General features: G+C 44.2%; 1 protein-coding gene across 1 annotated transcript in view; it reads left to right on the forward strand.

Annotated features, from left to right (window-relative positions):
- LOC111245805 (teneurin-m-like) overlaps nucleotides 1-17193 on the forward strand; it is a 70834-nt gene that overhangs the window by 18168 nt on the left and 35473 nt on the right. The window contains exon 3 of the mRNA XM_086977031.1: nucleotides 3120-3275. Within this exon, the coding sequence (XP_086833157.1) occupies nucleotides 3120-3275 (156 nt within the window). The remainder of the gene's footprint in view (nucleotides 1-3119; nucleotides 3276-17193) is intronic.

A 17193-nucleotide genomic window follows, 5' to 3' on the forward strand; every position in this document is an offset into this window, starting at 1 on the left:
AGATACAAATGCGGTCGTATATCGTTAATCTAATTCTTTATTGTTTAAGCTGTCGCTTAAAAGTATAAAATGTAAAGGTGTCTTCACACATTTACATCACTCGAAATCCTCAAAGCAGATACGAAGGTCTGAATATTATCCGACGGAGCGTCTGTATAATTTAGATCTTAATAACTATTGTTTTGTTAACGCATGTAATGCATATAAGTCTGGGTTATTATGGCATAGACTTTCAGGTCTGATTTGTTGCAAAGAATTTTGATTTATTATAGATTACCGCAGATCTGTAGATTCGGTGTACAGTGTACATAACCGGTTGAGGTAATAAACGACTTCATTTTTGTCTAACCGGTTAATCTATCTGGCCAGCGCTGTTAATATCCGGTCGTTGAGGTCGTCTTAACTGATTGACTGACTGTTGTGTGCAACATTTGTTATAACGATGCTTTACATCAAGATAATTAACTTCCCCCTTGGTTCATGCCAGATCGTATCTGCGCTTGCGATCGTGGGCGGGCCGTACCCCCCGATACATACACACATTCTCAGTTCATACAACTGATGCCATAAATACTACGAATGTATAAAATCGCTTTGCAGAGCCATTCGGGCGTTCGTTGAGATAAGACTGAGCAAGTTGCCATGCCAGTGGTTACGGGGAAGTTCAGGGAAGGAGTTAGTGGGTAACTCTTCCATGTGGATGAACATCGAACGAAGACGATATAAGCGCCGCCATTATAGTTTGTCACTATTCATTCTCAGCAAAAACTCGAATAAACTTCGTGGCAATGTTTGCTTATGATGTGGGCCATATCGATACGCGAGACGAAAACCAGCCATATTCTCGGACGGAATACGAAGAGTGGCACCATATTTGAACCTGTCGTTCAAACATGGTGTCCTTCAGCATGGCAGGCGAGCAGGTAGTCGACCCGTCAGCCGGATTCTTCACATGCCGCTTGTATCGTCGCCTTAGGTACCGCTGCTTGCGCGTTAAAGAGATAACTGGCCAGGAATGAGCGGATGTACTGCGTGGGCCGGTCGGTCGGTAGGTAGGTTGTTGTGTCCGTAGGGTTTCGTAGGTTGACCCGGTAGTGGTGTATGGGCGCTTTGGGCGCCGACCAAGCAACCCTTAGACGAACCACGCAACGCTTGCAGCCACCGAGGCCGAGCAGACCATGAAATGCATGTAGCCTGTGTCGTAGATAGAGAGGGCTGTATAGGCTATACGTATACCATTCTTCCGTAGGTCGCTTGACTTCATTTGGTCTATTGCCGGTCGAGGTGGCGGTTGTTATAGTAGTTTAGAATAGAGGGTAATAGCATTCTGCACAGTGGGCCTTACTCTCTGCGGTGTGCCAGTATACATTATGTATGACACCACAGCTCCTTCATCCTACAAGCACATGGCTATCGCGCCCACACAGAGACACTGGTGCGGCACTGGCCGATAAGTCGCGTGGCATGCCGCAACCACAGCTGCCACTACGGCCACTGACTAGCCTATCGCCTAATGTGATTGATTGTGTATTTTTCGACGAATATATATATTTATTGCGTTTACCATGCTGTGTGTATACCTTTGCAATGAGACATGCTCTCAGTCACAACCGCAATACGGACGAGCCCATATATATATTCGAAACAATGCCTTCTTCTCAATAGACAATTTCTTTCGAGGTGAGCAAAGGAGATAGTGGATTAACCCGCTTTGTAACACTCCACGCTGTAGAGTGGCTAGCTCCCAGACTGTGAACTTCAGCCTCGTAGCTTAGTGCGAGTGCCCCATTCAATGAATCGATGATATTATGAAGTCTATTTTGTTAACTCGCGACCACTGTTCACAGTAGCTCTTAACCTCCGATTTAAGCCATAATACATTTGAGTACCGGTGACTTAGGCTGGGTCTCGATAAGTTCCAGACTGCGCGTCTATATATCTTGCGTTCAAATTTCTTCCAGACAACGTATGCTCATCTAGAATGAATCATATTAACCTGAGGTAACTTACTAAATCTATATTATACGTTTAGTATTTTATGTTGCAATATATATATATATATATATATATATATTGAAAGCATTAGTAAATGGGCGCAAAAGACGCTTTGCAGTTTCTGCAATGCAAGAAAATTATAACTACACAAAATTTTAAATCTTCCATTAGTTTTTCGCACTTTGAAAACGGTCAAATACCAGTCTAAATTTTACTCTGCAAGGTACAATAGCTAGCTATCATCCAAAATACCACTATGACGAACACCTTGATTATTTGTTATAATCCATATAACAATAGACTCGATCCTTTTTCTCGACAGGACCTAATGTTGTGTTTATGGTTCGCATCGATATGATGATGTATTGTTTCTAGAAGCTTCTATTTTTAAACACAAAATGGGTTTTTGCAAAATCAAAAATAGACATCAGTAAAGAGCAGCCAACAGATAGACTGACTGCCCACCGCTTAGCCGATCCTAAACGTAAATTTGGTTACGGTGACCATAAGGTATAATGAAGCAATCGAAGATACCGGCGCAGTCACCTGATCGGTGTTGTATACGATAGGATACGTTAGGATAGAACAAAACACACTGCATATAAGGACGGCTCTCCTTGTTCACTACCGTGGGCTGGGAATAATTTACCCGGATTATTTATTAATCTAAATAAATTATTTTCTATCGGTGCGCACCTTATATCATCTATTTCGTATACAGAAGGTTTTTCTATTCTTTTCATTCGTAACGGTCATAGATGTACAATGGCATTTTATATTTGTTCAAATAGAACCGAGAAGAATGTCGATCACCAATGTATGGTACTTAGCCGCCCGTTGTCCGCTAAGATTTCATTAATAAGTTACATTAACTCTATACTATAATACTAGCTTTACCTAATTGTAAACTGGAATTTCATCAAGCCGTAAAGCAAGGAAATCAGAATGGTTAAAATACAGATCTGAGTGTACGTACCGATCAACACTAGCTAACCAACGGAAGGGTGTTCTTTGGCTGTTCATGTTATCAGGCTACCTGATAAAAAAAAAATTACTATATAGAACAAGCTCACGTATATTATAGTTAAGTTGCGTTTTTCTTGTTACCGTTTTCGGAATTCCAGACGGACCTCCAGCGCCACCTAGAAACCTCACGATGGGGGGCCCTATGGGCCCCGGAGGCAGAGCTGGCTCAACGCAGTATGTGGGCGCTTGCTCACCGGACAATAGTCCCCACTACGAACAAGCGCGACATGCTCCATACTATTATACTCCAAACGGTAAGAACTCCTGACCCGTAAGTGAAGTCAGCCTGGTTTCACAGGAAGTAGTGCTTCTGAAACCGGAATAAATTACCAATCAGTAATTAATGCAAATTAATGTAAGTGCTGATCGCCGTTGGCCCAGGTCACGCAATGCATGCTTAGCATTCTGGGTTATCTATGAAATTTTATTAACAGTCTCAGGTTGTTAACAGTAAAGTATACGTAGAACAAAAGTCGCCACTAGCTGCATGAACGTTGCATAGTTTGTAAGTATGACGATGGCGTATATAAAGAGAAAGGTTCATTATGGTTAAATAGCTATACAGTTTTGGAAATGTGTACCGTGTGCAATGGAACGTCCGAAGGAGGCTGGCTTACGCATAGGGCTAATACATACGGGGCTACACTTCTAGACGTTTTCATGCGAATATTGTTCTAAATAACGTTAAACAGCATATGCAGTGACGATTCTGAGTCTCTTTTACGTGACATTAAGCTCTGTGTGTTCATACTTTTGGAGAAGATTTCCCGACGTCTGTTGATGGAGACAGTGGCAGCAGCAGCAGCAGCAGCAGCGTGCCTCTTGACCTTAATAAGGGGTTACCGGCCAGCGAAAGTGCTTTAGCAGACAAGCCGAGCCTTATTCTGGAGAACGATACTTGGGCATATATGTAGTTTTGTGAAAATTCATTATTACAGTGAGTAGGCGTAGTATCTAGTGGCCTTATTTTGTCGTTTTGCTACTGCAAAGATACCATGTTTTGCCATAGACCTGCCTGCTACAAAAACGTTCATTATTGCTACAATGAACGTTACCCCATTCCCTTTAGTCTTTTGAGAATCAATCACTGTGTACTCAAGTGTGTACTGTTCGTGATGAAGATGGTACTACTTACTATTTACGCGCGGCAGCGTTTGCCCAGCTAAATCACATCTATATATGTCATCATCAGATCTGTCTACACGTAAGCACTTGAAGGGGCGTAGGCAACGACACGAACGCATACAAAGTCAGCAAGAGTCCATCTTTCTCCCTCTCACTTTCGCGCTCTCTTCTTTTCTTCTATCAACCCTATGGCGTGGTATCATCGCGTTTCGGACGCCATTCTTTCCACTATCCGTTCGCTCTTTCCAAGCTAGCATCAGCAGCCATACCCACTTCTGTCTTGCTTCTTTTTCCACTTGTTCTCCACTGTCATAGTCGCTGTGGTTAGCTAAAAGGGACAGCAATGACGATATCGTGCTCCTGTCCTTATCATGGCCTAACTTCCTTCTTCCGCATGGCGTCGTCGTGGCTGTTGTCGTCATCGTTGTTGTCTTCTTCTATCGTCGGTGACTATCGCTTCTCTCGTTGTAATGGAGTCCGCCCACAGCAATCACGTCGTCGAAGAGTCGCGCCAGTCAGCCGGCAAGCCCGTGACGAGATTCCCTTGACGTTCTTGTGCCATTCTCTTAGGTCTCCTGACCTCGCACGACTCCATGCCTCTCTATATCCATACAACACTCACACATCTTTTCCCACATGGACAAATAAGGCGGACTATTTTTCCGGCCAATGCTTCTCGTCCATCGCAGCCAGTGACTGCAATACCGAATTACGGTTGTATTCAAAATACAAATTGAGTAGGCGATTATTTTTGAAGCTGCTTATTGTCGAGTATAATGTTCGTTCAGTGTCGACATGATATATTTGTGAAAGCTGTGGACAGAGCAAAGGAACCACCTCGGTAGGCGCTTGCTCATACGACGATTATAGTTTTCAACTCAAGTTTTTTTTGCCTCATACATTGTGTTATTGTGTAAGTTTGTCATGTCGGCAATTTTAAGTGGTACTTCTTTTGTGAGCTACATTGATGATCTTACTGCCAGTTATAGGTAAAACAGTTGCATTTTTTAACCAGGAAATTTCAATTTTCTGAATATGATTACACATTTCTAATTAACAAGAATCATTTGCACTTTCATACAGTGTGCGGGCTTTCTACGAGCAACATGTAGAAAAGATGAAGAATTTTCAGACAGCTTCTATATTAATTTTGCGTTTATCGTCGTTGCCGTCGTCATCGCGGGTATAAATGGGCTGTGACGCCGCCTAGTTGAGTGGGTGTGGTCTTGACGTGGTACTTAAATTAAATACATGTATATGTATGACGCTAAGAAATACCCAGACGACACGTTCATATACTCATACTGATAGCAACAAGGATAATAACGTTTCGTGTGTCCCGCAATCATACTTACATCTACTCTGCGGCTTTTTCTTGACGGTGCACTCACCTCCTAAACACCAGCTCCACAATCACGACGTCCAGTCTGCCCCTATGAGGCGAGTCTCTTTAGTTTGCGATTGCAACGATTTAGAGGTATAAAATGCCAGTTTGTGCATTGGCGTCAACTGTTTGTTGTTGATTAGATAGACAGCCATTCTAATACGGTTAGCTCTTAATGCCTGCTACCGTCTCGATTCTGTCTTACTGGCGCATAACTCATACGAACTAATGAATATACAAGCCCCAGTAAATGAGCTGCGTCGGCTGTTTCCTGGTGGGTTCCATGGCGAACACGGGTTGCCACCAAGGTTAGCGAAAAAGAAAATGGGTCAACAGTGCAGCAGCAGCAACAGAGGCGACTTCGGCGATCTACGAAAGGTCCAAGGAGAAAGGATTCTAAACGCTGAGGAGGATCGTAAGCAGTAGCGAGGTGTGCGTTCGTGCAGTTCTTGCTATGCGCTGTACCAAACGGGGGCATCTATCCCTATTAATACGCGCCTGAAATATGCTATGCTGCGGGAAAATCAGGGATGTCTGGCTAGTAAGGTGAACTGGGCTGTATTGTCCTCCCAATTCCACGCTATTTCTATGAAATAGTAAAAACGACAGCGCTGGCAGCAGCAGTAGCAACAATAATGGTAGCAATAATGCCGACGCCACCCGCTGGCGCGATGGGTCTCAAAGCGCAATTCACTAACAACAATAGCAGCAGCATCAGCATCAGCAGCAGCAGCAGCAGCAGCATCAGCATCAGCATCAGCAGCAGCAGCAGCAGCAGCAGCAGCAGCAGCAGGAGTAGTAGTAATAGTAGTAGTACTAGTACTAGTACTAGTAGCAGTAGTAGTAGTAATACTAGTAGTAGTAGTAGTACTAGTAGTAGTAGTAGTAGTAGTAGTAGTATCTGCAGGCGTTTGCGCAATTTCCGAAATAATCGGCGGGAAGACAGGAGTACGAAGAGGGCAAAGCAGGCACACCGCTTTTACAAAGGAGGCAGCGGCTATTGCCCTTGTTAGTAGAGCGTCGCAGAGGGAGGTCTGGCTTTGCTTAGGCCGATGCTTGCGTTCCGCCTGGCCACGGCCCCGCTCAGAACGACCCTCTAAACAGGCAGCCGCACTTGATGCGGCAATAGCGGTTCCACGCCGCTGCTACTACTACGATTACTGGCTCTGCATTGCCGCTACTACTTGTATTGTGGGCACTATCCTCTACGGAAAAGATGGGGTTGTGGCTGTAATAGAAGGGCAAAGAGGGACGGTGTAAATATGTGCGCTCGCGTGCGCCTAGAGGACTAGGAGCCTGGTGGGAGGTTGCGCCACTGCTCCTGCCACTGGTTTGGTTGAAGGAAGAGGTCGCTCGTGTTATAGCTTATCGTCGTTGTCGTCATCGCACGACGAGTACAAGTGCTTTTCGTAGAGCTTCTCGTTGTTTTCGACGTCATCTTTCCACCTCATTGCGTTAGTCTCCAGTACTTACTCTTGCTCTTTTATCCCTCATAACGGTATATATAAGTAGGTGAGCATGCGTATATATGTAGATGTTTCTGTTAGCGTGCGCGGGCGGAGGAGTTATGAGGCTGACGGAAGCCTAGGGAAAAGGTTGGGCAGTCGACGGGATTACATGTGCATCTCGGCTAGCGCATAGGAAAAAGGGCTTACTCGTACAAAGGGCTCGAGTAGTTGCGTTAGCTGTGCTCGCTGGAAAAGAACTAGCTACATAGCGGTGAAGGGACGGAGATTGCAGACAGGGTTGCTGACACAGCTGCTTGGGGGCTGCATCGCCTGTAAACTAGCATCCAGCCGCCGTACGCTGTGATGAGGAGCGGAACTACAGACCTGCGCGCTAACGGCCAGACAGCGGCCACTGTGGTGATGGCAACCACCGTCGTGGCAATAGTGAAGCGGCTATAAGCGTTAAGTGGCTCCTGTGGTACAAGAGCACCCGTAGCACATAACTGTGCAAGCAATGTCGGGTACTCTGTACTGTAGCTGCCTGTATAGCTAAAGTTCGGGTGGATGGTTATGAAGAACGTAGCAGAACTCGATGTAAACTGCTCCTCAGCCTATATCAAATAGCAAAGGGAGATGCAAAGGACCGTTCGAACTAGTGCGTAGCACGAGCGGCATCAGCAGCGGACAGGAATAACCTCAATAGCAAAACAGAACGGGATCCATTCATAGTTGGGATATGACACTGTACGCTATGTTCCCTTACAACAGCGGCACCGAATGAAATGTTCAGACCCATTGGCCTGGACTATGTCCTTTTAACCAGGCCAAGGCCTAACAACCGCATTTGAATGGATGCGACTGGCGGAAGGTTCGACAACCCTTGTGTTGCAAGAAAACGGTGAGAACGAGCTACAGACCGCCGCCAGGAGTAGTAAAAGGTGCATTGGCGCAATTGTGGGAAGCCACGATCGTGATCTATTCTTCTACAAAAGTTGCGATTTCCGACAGACAGACAATGTATATCTATCATTAGTTCTCTATTATTCGCCCTCTTGTACGCGCTTTTCTCTCTCCTATAACGTTTTTCCGTCATTGTAGTGTCGTGGCGTGTATGCGTATAGGAAGTAGAGGCGCATCAGAGCAGAAATGTTGGACGTCTCTAAAGACACTCACAATCCAGTTCTCGGTCAAGGATCACATACACATATAACAGCTATGGTCTTCGAGTTAGGATGGCTTTATTAACGGTTTGAGTTGTGAAACAAAGATGGAGTGGGCACAACGAAGAAAATGTACCCAGAAACAGGTACTCTGCGCGCTGGGTTGCTATATACCCGTGGATGTATAATTCAGGAAGGAAAGATGCAGAAGGCTAAGGGCAAGTAGAAAGGACGTCTATCTATTGTAGGGATGTAGACAGTCGACTACACATGCGAAGTCTAGGTTTAGGACGATGATAATGAGTAGCAAGTACCCAACGGTCTATAACTGCCGACTATTACATTAAACATGATATTATGAGCGCTCTTGAGATGGTATGTCAACTATGGCCCCAACATGGAGAAGTGCATATAATGCACCATGGGGCTTTGTATACATTTACACGGCGTGTCGCCCCTCACAACAGCTTTGCCATCGTTGCCACTCGCAGGATGACAAGGACGCTTACTTAGAAAGCTGAAATGTTTATTACGCTTTGGCTCATTAAGCGTTAAAACTTGCAATTGCTATTTGCATTAAACTATCGTTTATGAGCTGGCGTGTGTTGGTCCATGGAGCAATACCATTCATGTACCCTGTGGAGTGTCCAACCTGCAATAACTTGACTGATCAACAATTGAAAACTATTCAAATCTTTTTTGTTACAGCAGCTGTTCGAAACAGCCATCATTTTTTACGTTCAGGACTTAAGACATTAGGCGTTACTTCAGACGGTTCTTACCGGACATACTAGAATTTTTCTGCAACAGGTCTGTGAAGCAACACGGTAGGAAAATACAGAATCCATTTGCCAACCCGAAAAATGCGCAAGAGCTACTCAGACTACGTCGCCCTTTACGTATAGGGACACCGTAGTCACGGAATTGGACGTACAGCTAGAAGACATAAATTCTAACAATCTTCAATGAAATCGGATATCGAAATAGCATAATTTGAATAAATTAAATTGTGTCAATGTAACTCTCATTTTAGCGGTTTCAATAAATTCCCTCTTTGATAACAAACGAAGCTGGCGTACGCATCGAGAAGAATGGGATTTGAACTGTATAGTAAATACAAGCCAGGATTTACACAGATCGTTGAGAGGTTTTACAACATTGAGGACACAAAAGAACATACATGTATGATGCCTGTGCTCATCTGCACGTGCACTCGTGCAACGAAGAAAGTGAATAGACTGACACGGCAACCCAAACCAGCAGTTCAACATCTCCCTCTGTCGTTCATGTTACCCTTATTGCCACGAAGCGTTAACTAGTACGAAGTCGATCGACAAAAGACGAACAGGCAGCTCAGTTTAATTGAAGTAACAGGGCCAAAAGAAGCAATAACATTAACATCAAAACAAAAATTGCAGGCTATCAATGATAACAAACTGAAATGCAACAAGGAAAATGAATAGCGAATAGGGGCAAACGAAATAAACAAATATATCCCGCTGCTCCTGTTGTTAATAGGACCCCGAATCAAAAAATAGTACGAGAGAGATAAAAACCTGTTTACATGTCCGCCGTCGTAAAATAAGCTACTATGTCACCCTTATTAATACTATAGCATTACACCGGAGAATTTCAATTATTTTACCTAAAAAAGCTTCTGCGTGTGGAACGATCGTTAGCCATTATAATTATTATATCAAATGGCTGACTCCTGGCTCAAAACTAATCATATTTAACCTCTTCTCCCATATCAATGATCCTTGTATACCTACATGTGTCCCCAAGGTTCATTGACAGATAGGTTAGCTATGAATAACCATCAGACTTTGTGACGTCCATTACTTTCGACATTCGGCGCTTGCAGCCTACATAAAGGAAAGGATGACAGGTTACCTACGCAGCAGGTGGTGCGCTATACAAAGAAAGATGAAAAACCTTCTTCCGTTTCGTGGGAGTCTATCCCACAGACGCCGTCAGTTTTCGAGACAACTTCGTTGCCATTTCAACACATCGGCAACTATGAAAATAAAACCAAGCGGAAAACACAGTAGCAATGCTCGAGTTAGTTGTAATGGAAATTTTACTTCTGCTACATAATACAGCGTCGCTAACGATTAGAAATAAGAACGAATTAATCACGATGTTCTAAATAGTATGTTTGGCAATAAAGCACTCTGAGATTGCTTACAGAGCAAGCCTCAGCTACTGATAGATTATATCATACAAGTAACTGATATATATAACTTAACATACAAGTTGCCAGGACACGCTGTAGCAGACATGGCAAGGATATCCGTACAAATATCTATGGCGAACGTGACAGTGGGTGTGTGCCCTCCAAGCTAGCGACGCCCAGCGTAAGTTCTTCGATTCACTACACGAGAGCATTTTCTCGGGGGCACCATTTTCGGGCGCAGCAACGGCAGTAACATGGCGGGTGCAGTATCGCCTTTCTTTACCGGCGCTCTCTACCGAGGGAGACACAGCAAAGCCGTTATGTCTGTCTTTACTGTTAATGTATGTGCACAGTGTGCTCTAGCTACCAGGCTGTCAACAGCACCGGCCTCTTCTAGCGTGTGTTTACAAGTTACTACTACACCGTGCAGCAATGACGAGCTAGGAACAATAATGGCGACAGCGACGGTACAAGTAGCGATGACATCAACAATAACAAAAACGGAATGAGGAACAGGCGTTGGACACCATCGTCGCCATCACCAGCATTGTCGCCGCCGCCACTGCGGCCCGGCATTTATCTTTTTGCGAGCGGCCACGAGGCGGACAGCGGATGCTAATAAACGGCCCCCGTGAGGTGTCTATGCCTCCACTTCTCTTGTTATCTAGCCCTCTCGCGGAAGAGACCGCTTTTCTACGTTGCTCCTCTCACGGCAGCAGCAGCGTCGCTACTACTGTTGCTGCTGTTTATTCCTTTGCTCCTTCTGCCGTTGTAAAGTTCGTGCGTGTCCGCACGTGTGAATCCTACCAAGAGTGTGTGTGTCGCACTTGCGCCCGTATGTGCGTGTGTGTTGTGTGTACACCTATTTGTGCGTCTTGTGCATAAGAACGACAAGACGCATGACCAGACAGCCAGCTTCTCGCAACATTTGGGTGGTAAATGCGGTAACGATGGTGAACGGAAGCGACGCATTGCTGGTTTCTGATGAGCCTTCAGTGCGGTCGTCGAAGATGTATTCTTCTTCCTTGTGGTAATATTAGTGTATGGCTATGGGTTCGTATGTGTGGGTGTGCGTTTATGACAACGACGACCCGAAGGGTGCCCGTTGGGGCTGGGGTGCTTTATGACGCAGCGAGCCCGACAGGCACACTGTCGTTGCACGAGGCTCAACGGAGCATGACACAGGATAGCACAGAAAAGCGCGAAGAAAAGCTCGCAGCATACGCCTGCATGTCCATTCGCCAGATCTTCCTTCCGAGCCAGCAGCTCGGTCCGAAGCTTGTTCCGACCAGTATACTTCCAAGTTCTATGCATGCATCCAAAGCACTGTCTTAGGGTGCAGCGAGAGTCAGCGATAGCGGGAAAAAAAAGAGAGAACCGATGCACGACGACGCCAGCAACATTATCAGTACAGCATATACGTGCAACTTATTCTTTTTAATATCAGCGCGCACATGCACGTTCATGAGCATTCTCGACATTTAGTGGACTTCGGCAACACACAGAGGACTGTCAGGATTAGTCAGCGAAAACACCATCATTTTAACGTCATATCGAATCGCAGATCCGAACGGGAAGCTTCTCTTAAGAATCTTGCATTTGTCCTTTTCGCAATGTTGTACGTTAGGAGCAAACACGCTTCTGTAGTTACCTCTCTGCCTATATATCTATATATGTAGTTGTGTCTATTTGCATCTTACAGGGGCAGCTATATTTCCCTGGAAAGTTTAAAAGAAGTTTGCTTTAAGAGCGTTCATATTACAGTTGTTAAAGGCGAAGGAAATACGCCAACAAAGAGTGGATTTAAGTGTGTAATACATTTGTAACAGGCGGATCTAAATACCATTTTCATGTTCTTATAATGCTATATTATTAACATAGGACACGATATTTTGATACTAATCAATAAAGGCGTTTGAATAATCACGCATACCGTGGCCTTGTAATAAAGTATCATGGGAATATAGAAATGGTATTAGGTAACACATGCCTTTCACAGTTAATTAAGTTTAATGATTCACACTTAATTGCACTATTTCTTGCGACGTTGTGAAATAAAGACTCTCCAAGTAACTTTTTCTCTAACTGTTCAGAGAATTTTGCTTCACACCGTATAAATAGCTGGCACCTACAGGATGTTTTCTGCCTATGTGTATACTGTTAGTGCGTACTGAAAGCTTACAAAGTACACGGGGCAATTGATGCCGACGAGTGCAATAGCAAGGCAACCGCTGGGCTGACCATCGCCAAGCAACATTGGGGAAGGGGGGGGGGGGGATAGAATCCGGGGCCGCTGTCCTAGGCAGACGCCTTAATGGGTCCTGTCGTCCCTTTGCGTCGTCCACTGAGTCAGCAGAGGCGCGTATGTGTCGAAGCTTTGAAAGTTGTCATGAACGCAAAGCGGAGGCGACGGCGGCGCCTGTTTCGACGCAAGCGGCAGGCAGAAAGATGGTGGAGCATCGCCAGAAGCCACCAAGTGCAAAGTGTTCGGGATGTTGTGTGCAGAGTGTCCGGGACAAGACCGGCGGTAAGAGGTGAGCAAAGGCGCTAGAGGGGCTAGTTGCGTCCCTCGTTTTGTCGTTCCGGCTTTTGAGCCACTCAAGCCGAAAATTGACTCGAGTGTTTGGTAAAACTACCGATCCTGCTTTCGTTGGCATCGCGAAAGGCAGCACTCGGGCCTCGAAAACTCTCATGCAGTGCTCACCAACAACGTGACTTGCAGTCCTTTAGAGGAACCAAAGACAAAGGTTATTTTATTTATGGAGAGAAAGAAAAGGATGACAAGCACTGCAAAGAGAAAAAGGAGGACAATGTCCAAACAATCATCCCACACACACTTGTTCGTGATATCAGAAACGTGCACCCTCTTAAGCAGTGTATCGTGTTTGCTGGCGTAAGCCCAAGGGCACTCTGTAGACCCATGAGTGGAAAGCTATCCTGTCCTATGAAGGGGCGGCCACCGTTTGACCGCAACGTACATCGAAGCCATTTATCGGCTAAATAGCTTAATGAGTGAGTTTTGTTACGTATCTGAGACAGAAGACTAAACGTCTTTAAAAACATCTTATTTTATGATTGCACGCATTACTATAGTCACCGAAATGCTATCTAGTCAACGTAATGTATCCTTTACAGCCTAATATTTACCATGTTGATTTGTATTTAGCTAGGGGCTACGTCTGATTTCAATTAACTATGAAGAAACGAATATTGTGGAGATAATGAAGGTAAGATAATATGTCAATAGAGTTCAAAATGGCAAACGTTGCAAGATTTGTGTGATATTAGACAAAAAAGTGTTCGTTGTAAGCTACTTTCGCAATAGGGTTGGTTATGGAACGATTTTGCAGCGGAAAAATTTAAATAATAGAATTACATCAAAACTCTTTGACGCAAAAGAGCGCTGGGACTGGCCATGACTACCTGAAATGGCCTTGCGTATCTTCTAGCCAACTTGCCAGTGTTGTCCGAAAACCTGCGTCGTTACTTTAAGCTATCAGCAACGAAGCTTTTCAAGACCAATATTAGGAATTGGGAGCAAATATTGGCGGAATCAGGAAAAGGACGCTCCTTAGGATTAGACAGGGATGAACCGGCTAAACAGACCTGTTGTCATTTGCTCTGTCGCGCATGGTATCTACCATAAACTCTACAGGAAACCGGCTTTCCACAAGCCTGATGATACATGTACATGTTCCAGATGTGGAAGAAATTGCAGTCCTGTACAGTCCTTAGAACCTCTGCCAAATCTTTCAAACTCTCAATCTATAGACTGAATATAATTAATTAAACTCACATGAGGTAAATTGTTTAGTAGATCCCTTTACGTGCTCTGATCCTAGAATGTTGCCTTGATGACCTGTAAGTATGACGTACTACCAGCAAAGGTGAATAAGCGAGGTTCAATATTCATGTCCATTCAAATAGATGTTACCTTCAACAAAAAAGCAGAGATAGGCTAGAAAAAACGAGAACGTTTTAGCGCCAAGGTAGAAGCTTTAAACAAGAGTCTCAGGTGGTTTCTGGCACAAACAGAGAATTCGAAGACGCCTTCCTGCCGCTATGTAGAGTCGTTAGTTAGAACGGTGCCTATCGTAAAGGACGATGATACTGTTCATAATGCCCCAGCGTCGTATAATCGCTGTTAACACCCAGCTTCTATTTTCTGTAAAATAACCTATTAAATATATAAAATTAAAAAAATGAATTGTTAATTAAGTGAAATCTTAAACATTTTATTGCACACTTATAATTTATGCAGCACTTTTTCGTCACAAACTTGCTAACGCAATGAAGTTTATGGTGTTTTGCCCCCCCCCCCCCCCCCGTTGGTACAGAAATAATCATGCAGTCATCCCTGGGTGCCAATGGGTGCAATTTCAGAATTACGTTGACAAAAATGAATTGGGAGTATTTTCATGAAGTTTCCTTTTGTTAATAATCTCTTTATTATTTAAGATTATACTTAAATAAAACATTAATAATGTAAGCGATTTCACTTTTCTTAATGGCCGATCTTTGCTTTGCCCAGTTTTTCGCTTATATCTAGCCTTATCTCTGGAACTGTGGTACGGATATAGGATATTGGATAGGTTTGCGCAGAGTACGTGAATTGTCATAGTATACCTCGCATCTTAGTACTCCCATAAAAAAAGTTGAGAGGAGCATTTTCACATGACCTAGAAGCCATTCGATATCAGGCCGTCTGATGATCAGCCGTTAACGATTAAGGGGGTGGCCAAAAGCAGACGGAAGTGAATAATGGCCATAAAGAAAACCGAAGAAGCCAATTTTATTGATTTTGTATTTGAGTAAAATTTTAAACGCGCAAAATTTACCATTAAAAAGAAACGTATGCGAATACATTTAGATATTTGTTGGCATCATTTTGAGTTACTTCCAAATCGCGACTTATTGTGAAGCTGTTGTGTGGGTTTACTGATCAGTGAAATAAAATAGCGAGCTGTTTACTACGAGCTACTATCGGTAGATAAATGCTGTTGAAGTAATTGTAGCAGACCAACAGCTTCTTGGTCTAAGAGTTTGTCTGCTTGGTTGGATGATGTTGGGGGTGCAGGGAATAAGGCTGCGGCTAAAGGGGAAAAGGAGATGCCGGTGCAATAGGACTGGGACGAATGGCTACAAGATTAAGGAAGAGGGAAAGTAAACGAATAGCGGAGTTCTCGGGCCGAACGCGATAAGAATAAATCGAAGCGGCGATGATGGAAACGGAAGGAGATGGCCGGTCCTTGCTTGGTAGCTTTCATTTTTCACGATGCGCGCATTTCTCTCAGTTTGTGCCTCCCCCTGCCGTCGCCGTCGCTGCCATTACTTCTGCGCCAATCCTTTCCCTCAACAATTGTTCTCGAGTCTATACGATCGAGCATCGTATGGAGACGGCTGGCCAAGATTCTCTCGATAACTCAACTATCAGTCCCTAGTAGACTTACAACAGAAGCGTGCCGCAATTAGTATTGATTGTAGAACATATGGCTAGTAACATTAGACACGTTTCGGAGCTACTTACCCTTCGAATCATTCTACCGAATCTAGAAATATAATAAAGCTGTTTGTTAAAGTCCAGTCTGTGGATTCTACGATTAAATTATCGCTTTTTTTATGCACAAATGTGTTTCTGAACGTTTACCTCACATGGCTGGTATAGTAAGTGTATACTACCGAAATCCTTTGATTGTTTTACAGCGTTATGCACAGATAAATATGTGAGACGTATACAAGTGCTGCCCCCCCCCCGCAGACGTAGAAAAATAAATCAAATATTCTAATTGAAATACTTAGGCATATTGATATGAAAAAGCTTGCGTACGAGTTATTGCGCTAGATTGGATACTTTTATAATCTTATGCGTGACTGCTTGCGTTATCTCCGTGAACTACGCATGAATAGGCTGGTAGGGACAAAGAGTGCCCCTTTCCAACCTCCGTTTGATACTGTAGTTGTCGTCGCTGCTGCCAAGACAACCGACACCGTTTACCGTCTTTTACACGATGGTTTGACCTATTTTCTTTTATTTCATGTTTCTCCATATCATTTTTCGCCCTCGACTAGACCTTGCCTGAGCAAGCTGCCCATATTTCTCCGTCTTTCCATGCTGCCGTTTTTATCTTCTTTTCGGTAGGAAATAAGCAACAAACGAGCATGTAGAGAAGCCAAGGTCACTCAAGAGGAAAGCATGTTGGCTGGATGTGTGAAGAATAGGCGCAAATCAGCTTTCAAGGAACTACGGAGAAGGTGTCGGCCAAGTCGAGCCACTTGGGCTGCGCTAGGGGCTACGGCAAAAGCCAGGGGTCAGATGATGCATTGTTTTCGCTGACCTTACGCAAAAACGCACACATAAGTACACTCACTTACAGTCAAACACACACATTTCAGTCCACCTTTCTCCTGTGCTTAGCCAGTACCTTTTTTTCCATTCTTACTATACCGCAATGAAGATAGGCCAGCGGTTTCTCGCAGAACGCCGCTACTGTTGTCTCATACCCCCCAGTCTCCAGGTGAAAACCAGGCTCACAAAGTAGACTGAGCACGAGCAAAAAATGGAGCAAACATAGGAAAGCAGGCACTGCAACTGTCCAACAAAAGAAGAGCGGGGATTGTGGACAGAACTGGACGCAACCTAAGAAGAACGATGAATTTTTCAGCCACTGGCCACCGAGTTTGTTTCCTTCACAAATGCTTCTCTGCCTTCTTTCCTATACTCTACACCACTGGACAACAATACCATATTGCCTTTTGTCATATACAGACATGTATAGGTTTAGAACGGTCTACGGCTACATAACCTATTCGGTAGACACCGGGCTACTTACAACTTTTGCACGAACCTACACTAGAGAAGTAGAGCCTTATATCCATGGG

The sequence above is a fragment of the Varroa destructor genome, unplaced genomic scaffold (assembly GCF_002443255.2).
Source record: "Varroa destructor unplaced genomic scaffold, Vdes_3.0 BEIS01000001.1, whole genome shotgun sequence".
Lineage (NCBI taxonomy): Eukaryota > Metazoa > Arthropoda > Arachnida > Mesostigmata > Varroidae > Varroa > Varroa destructor.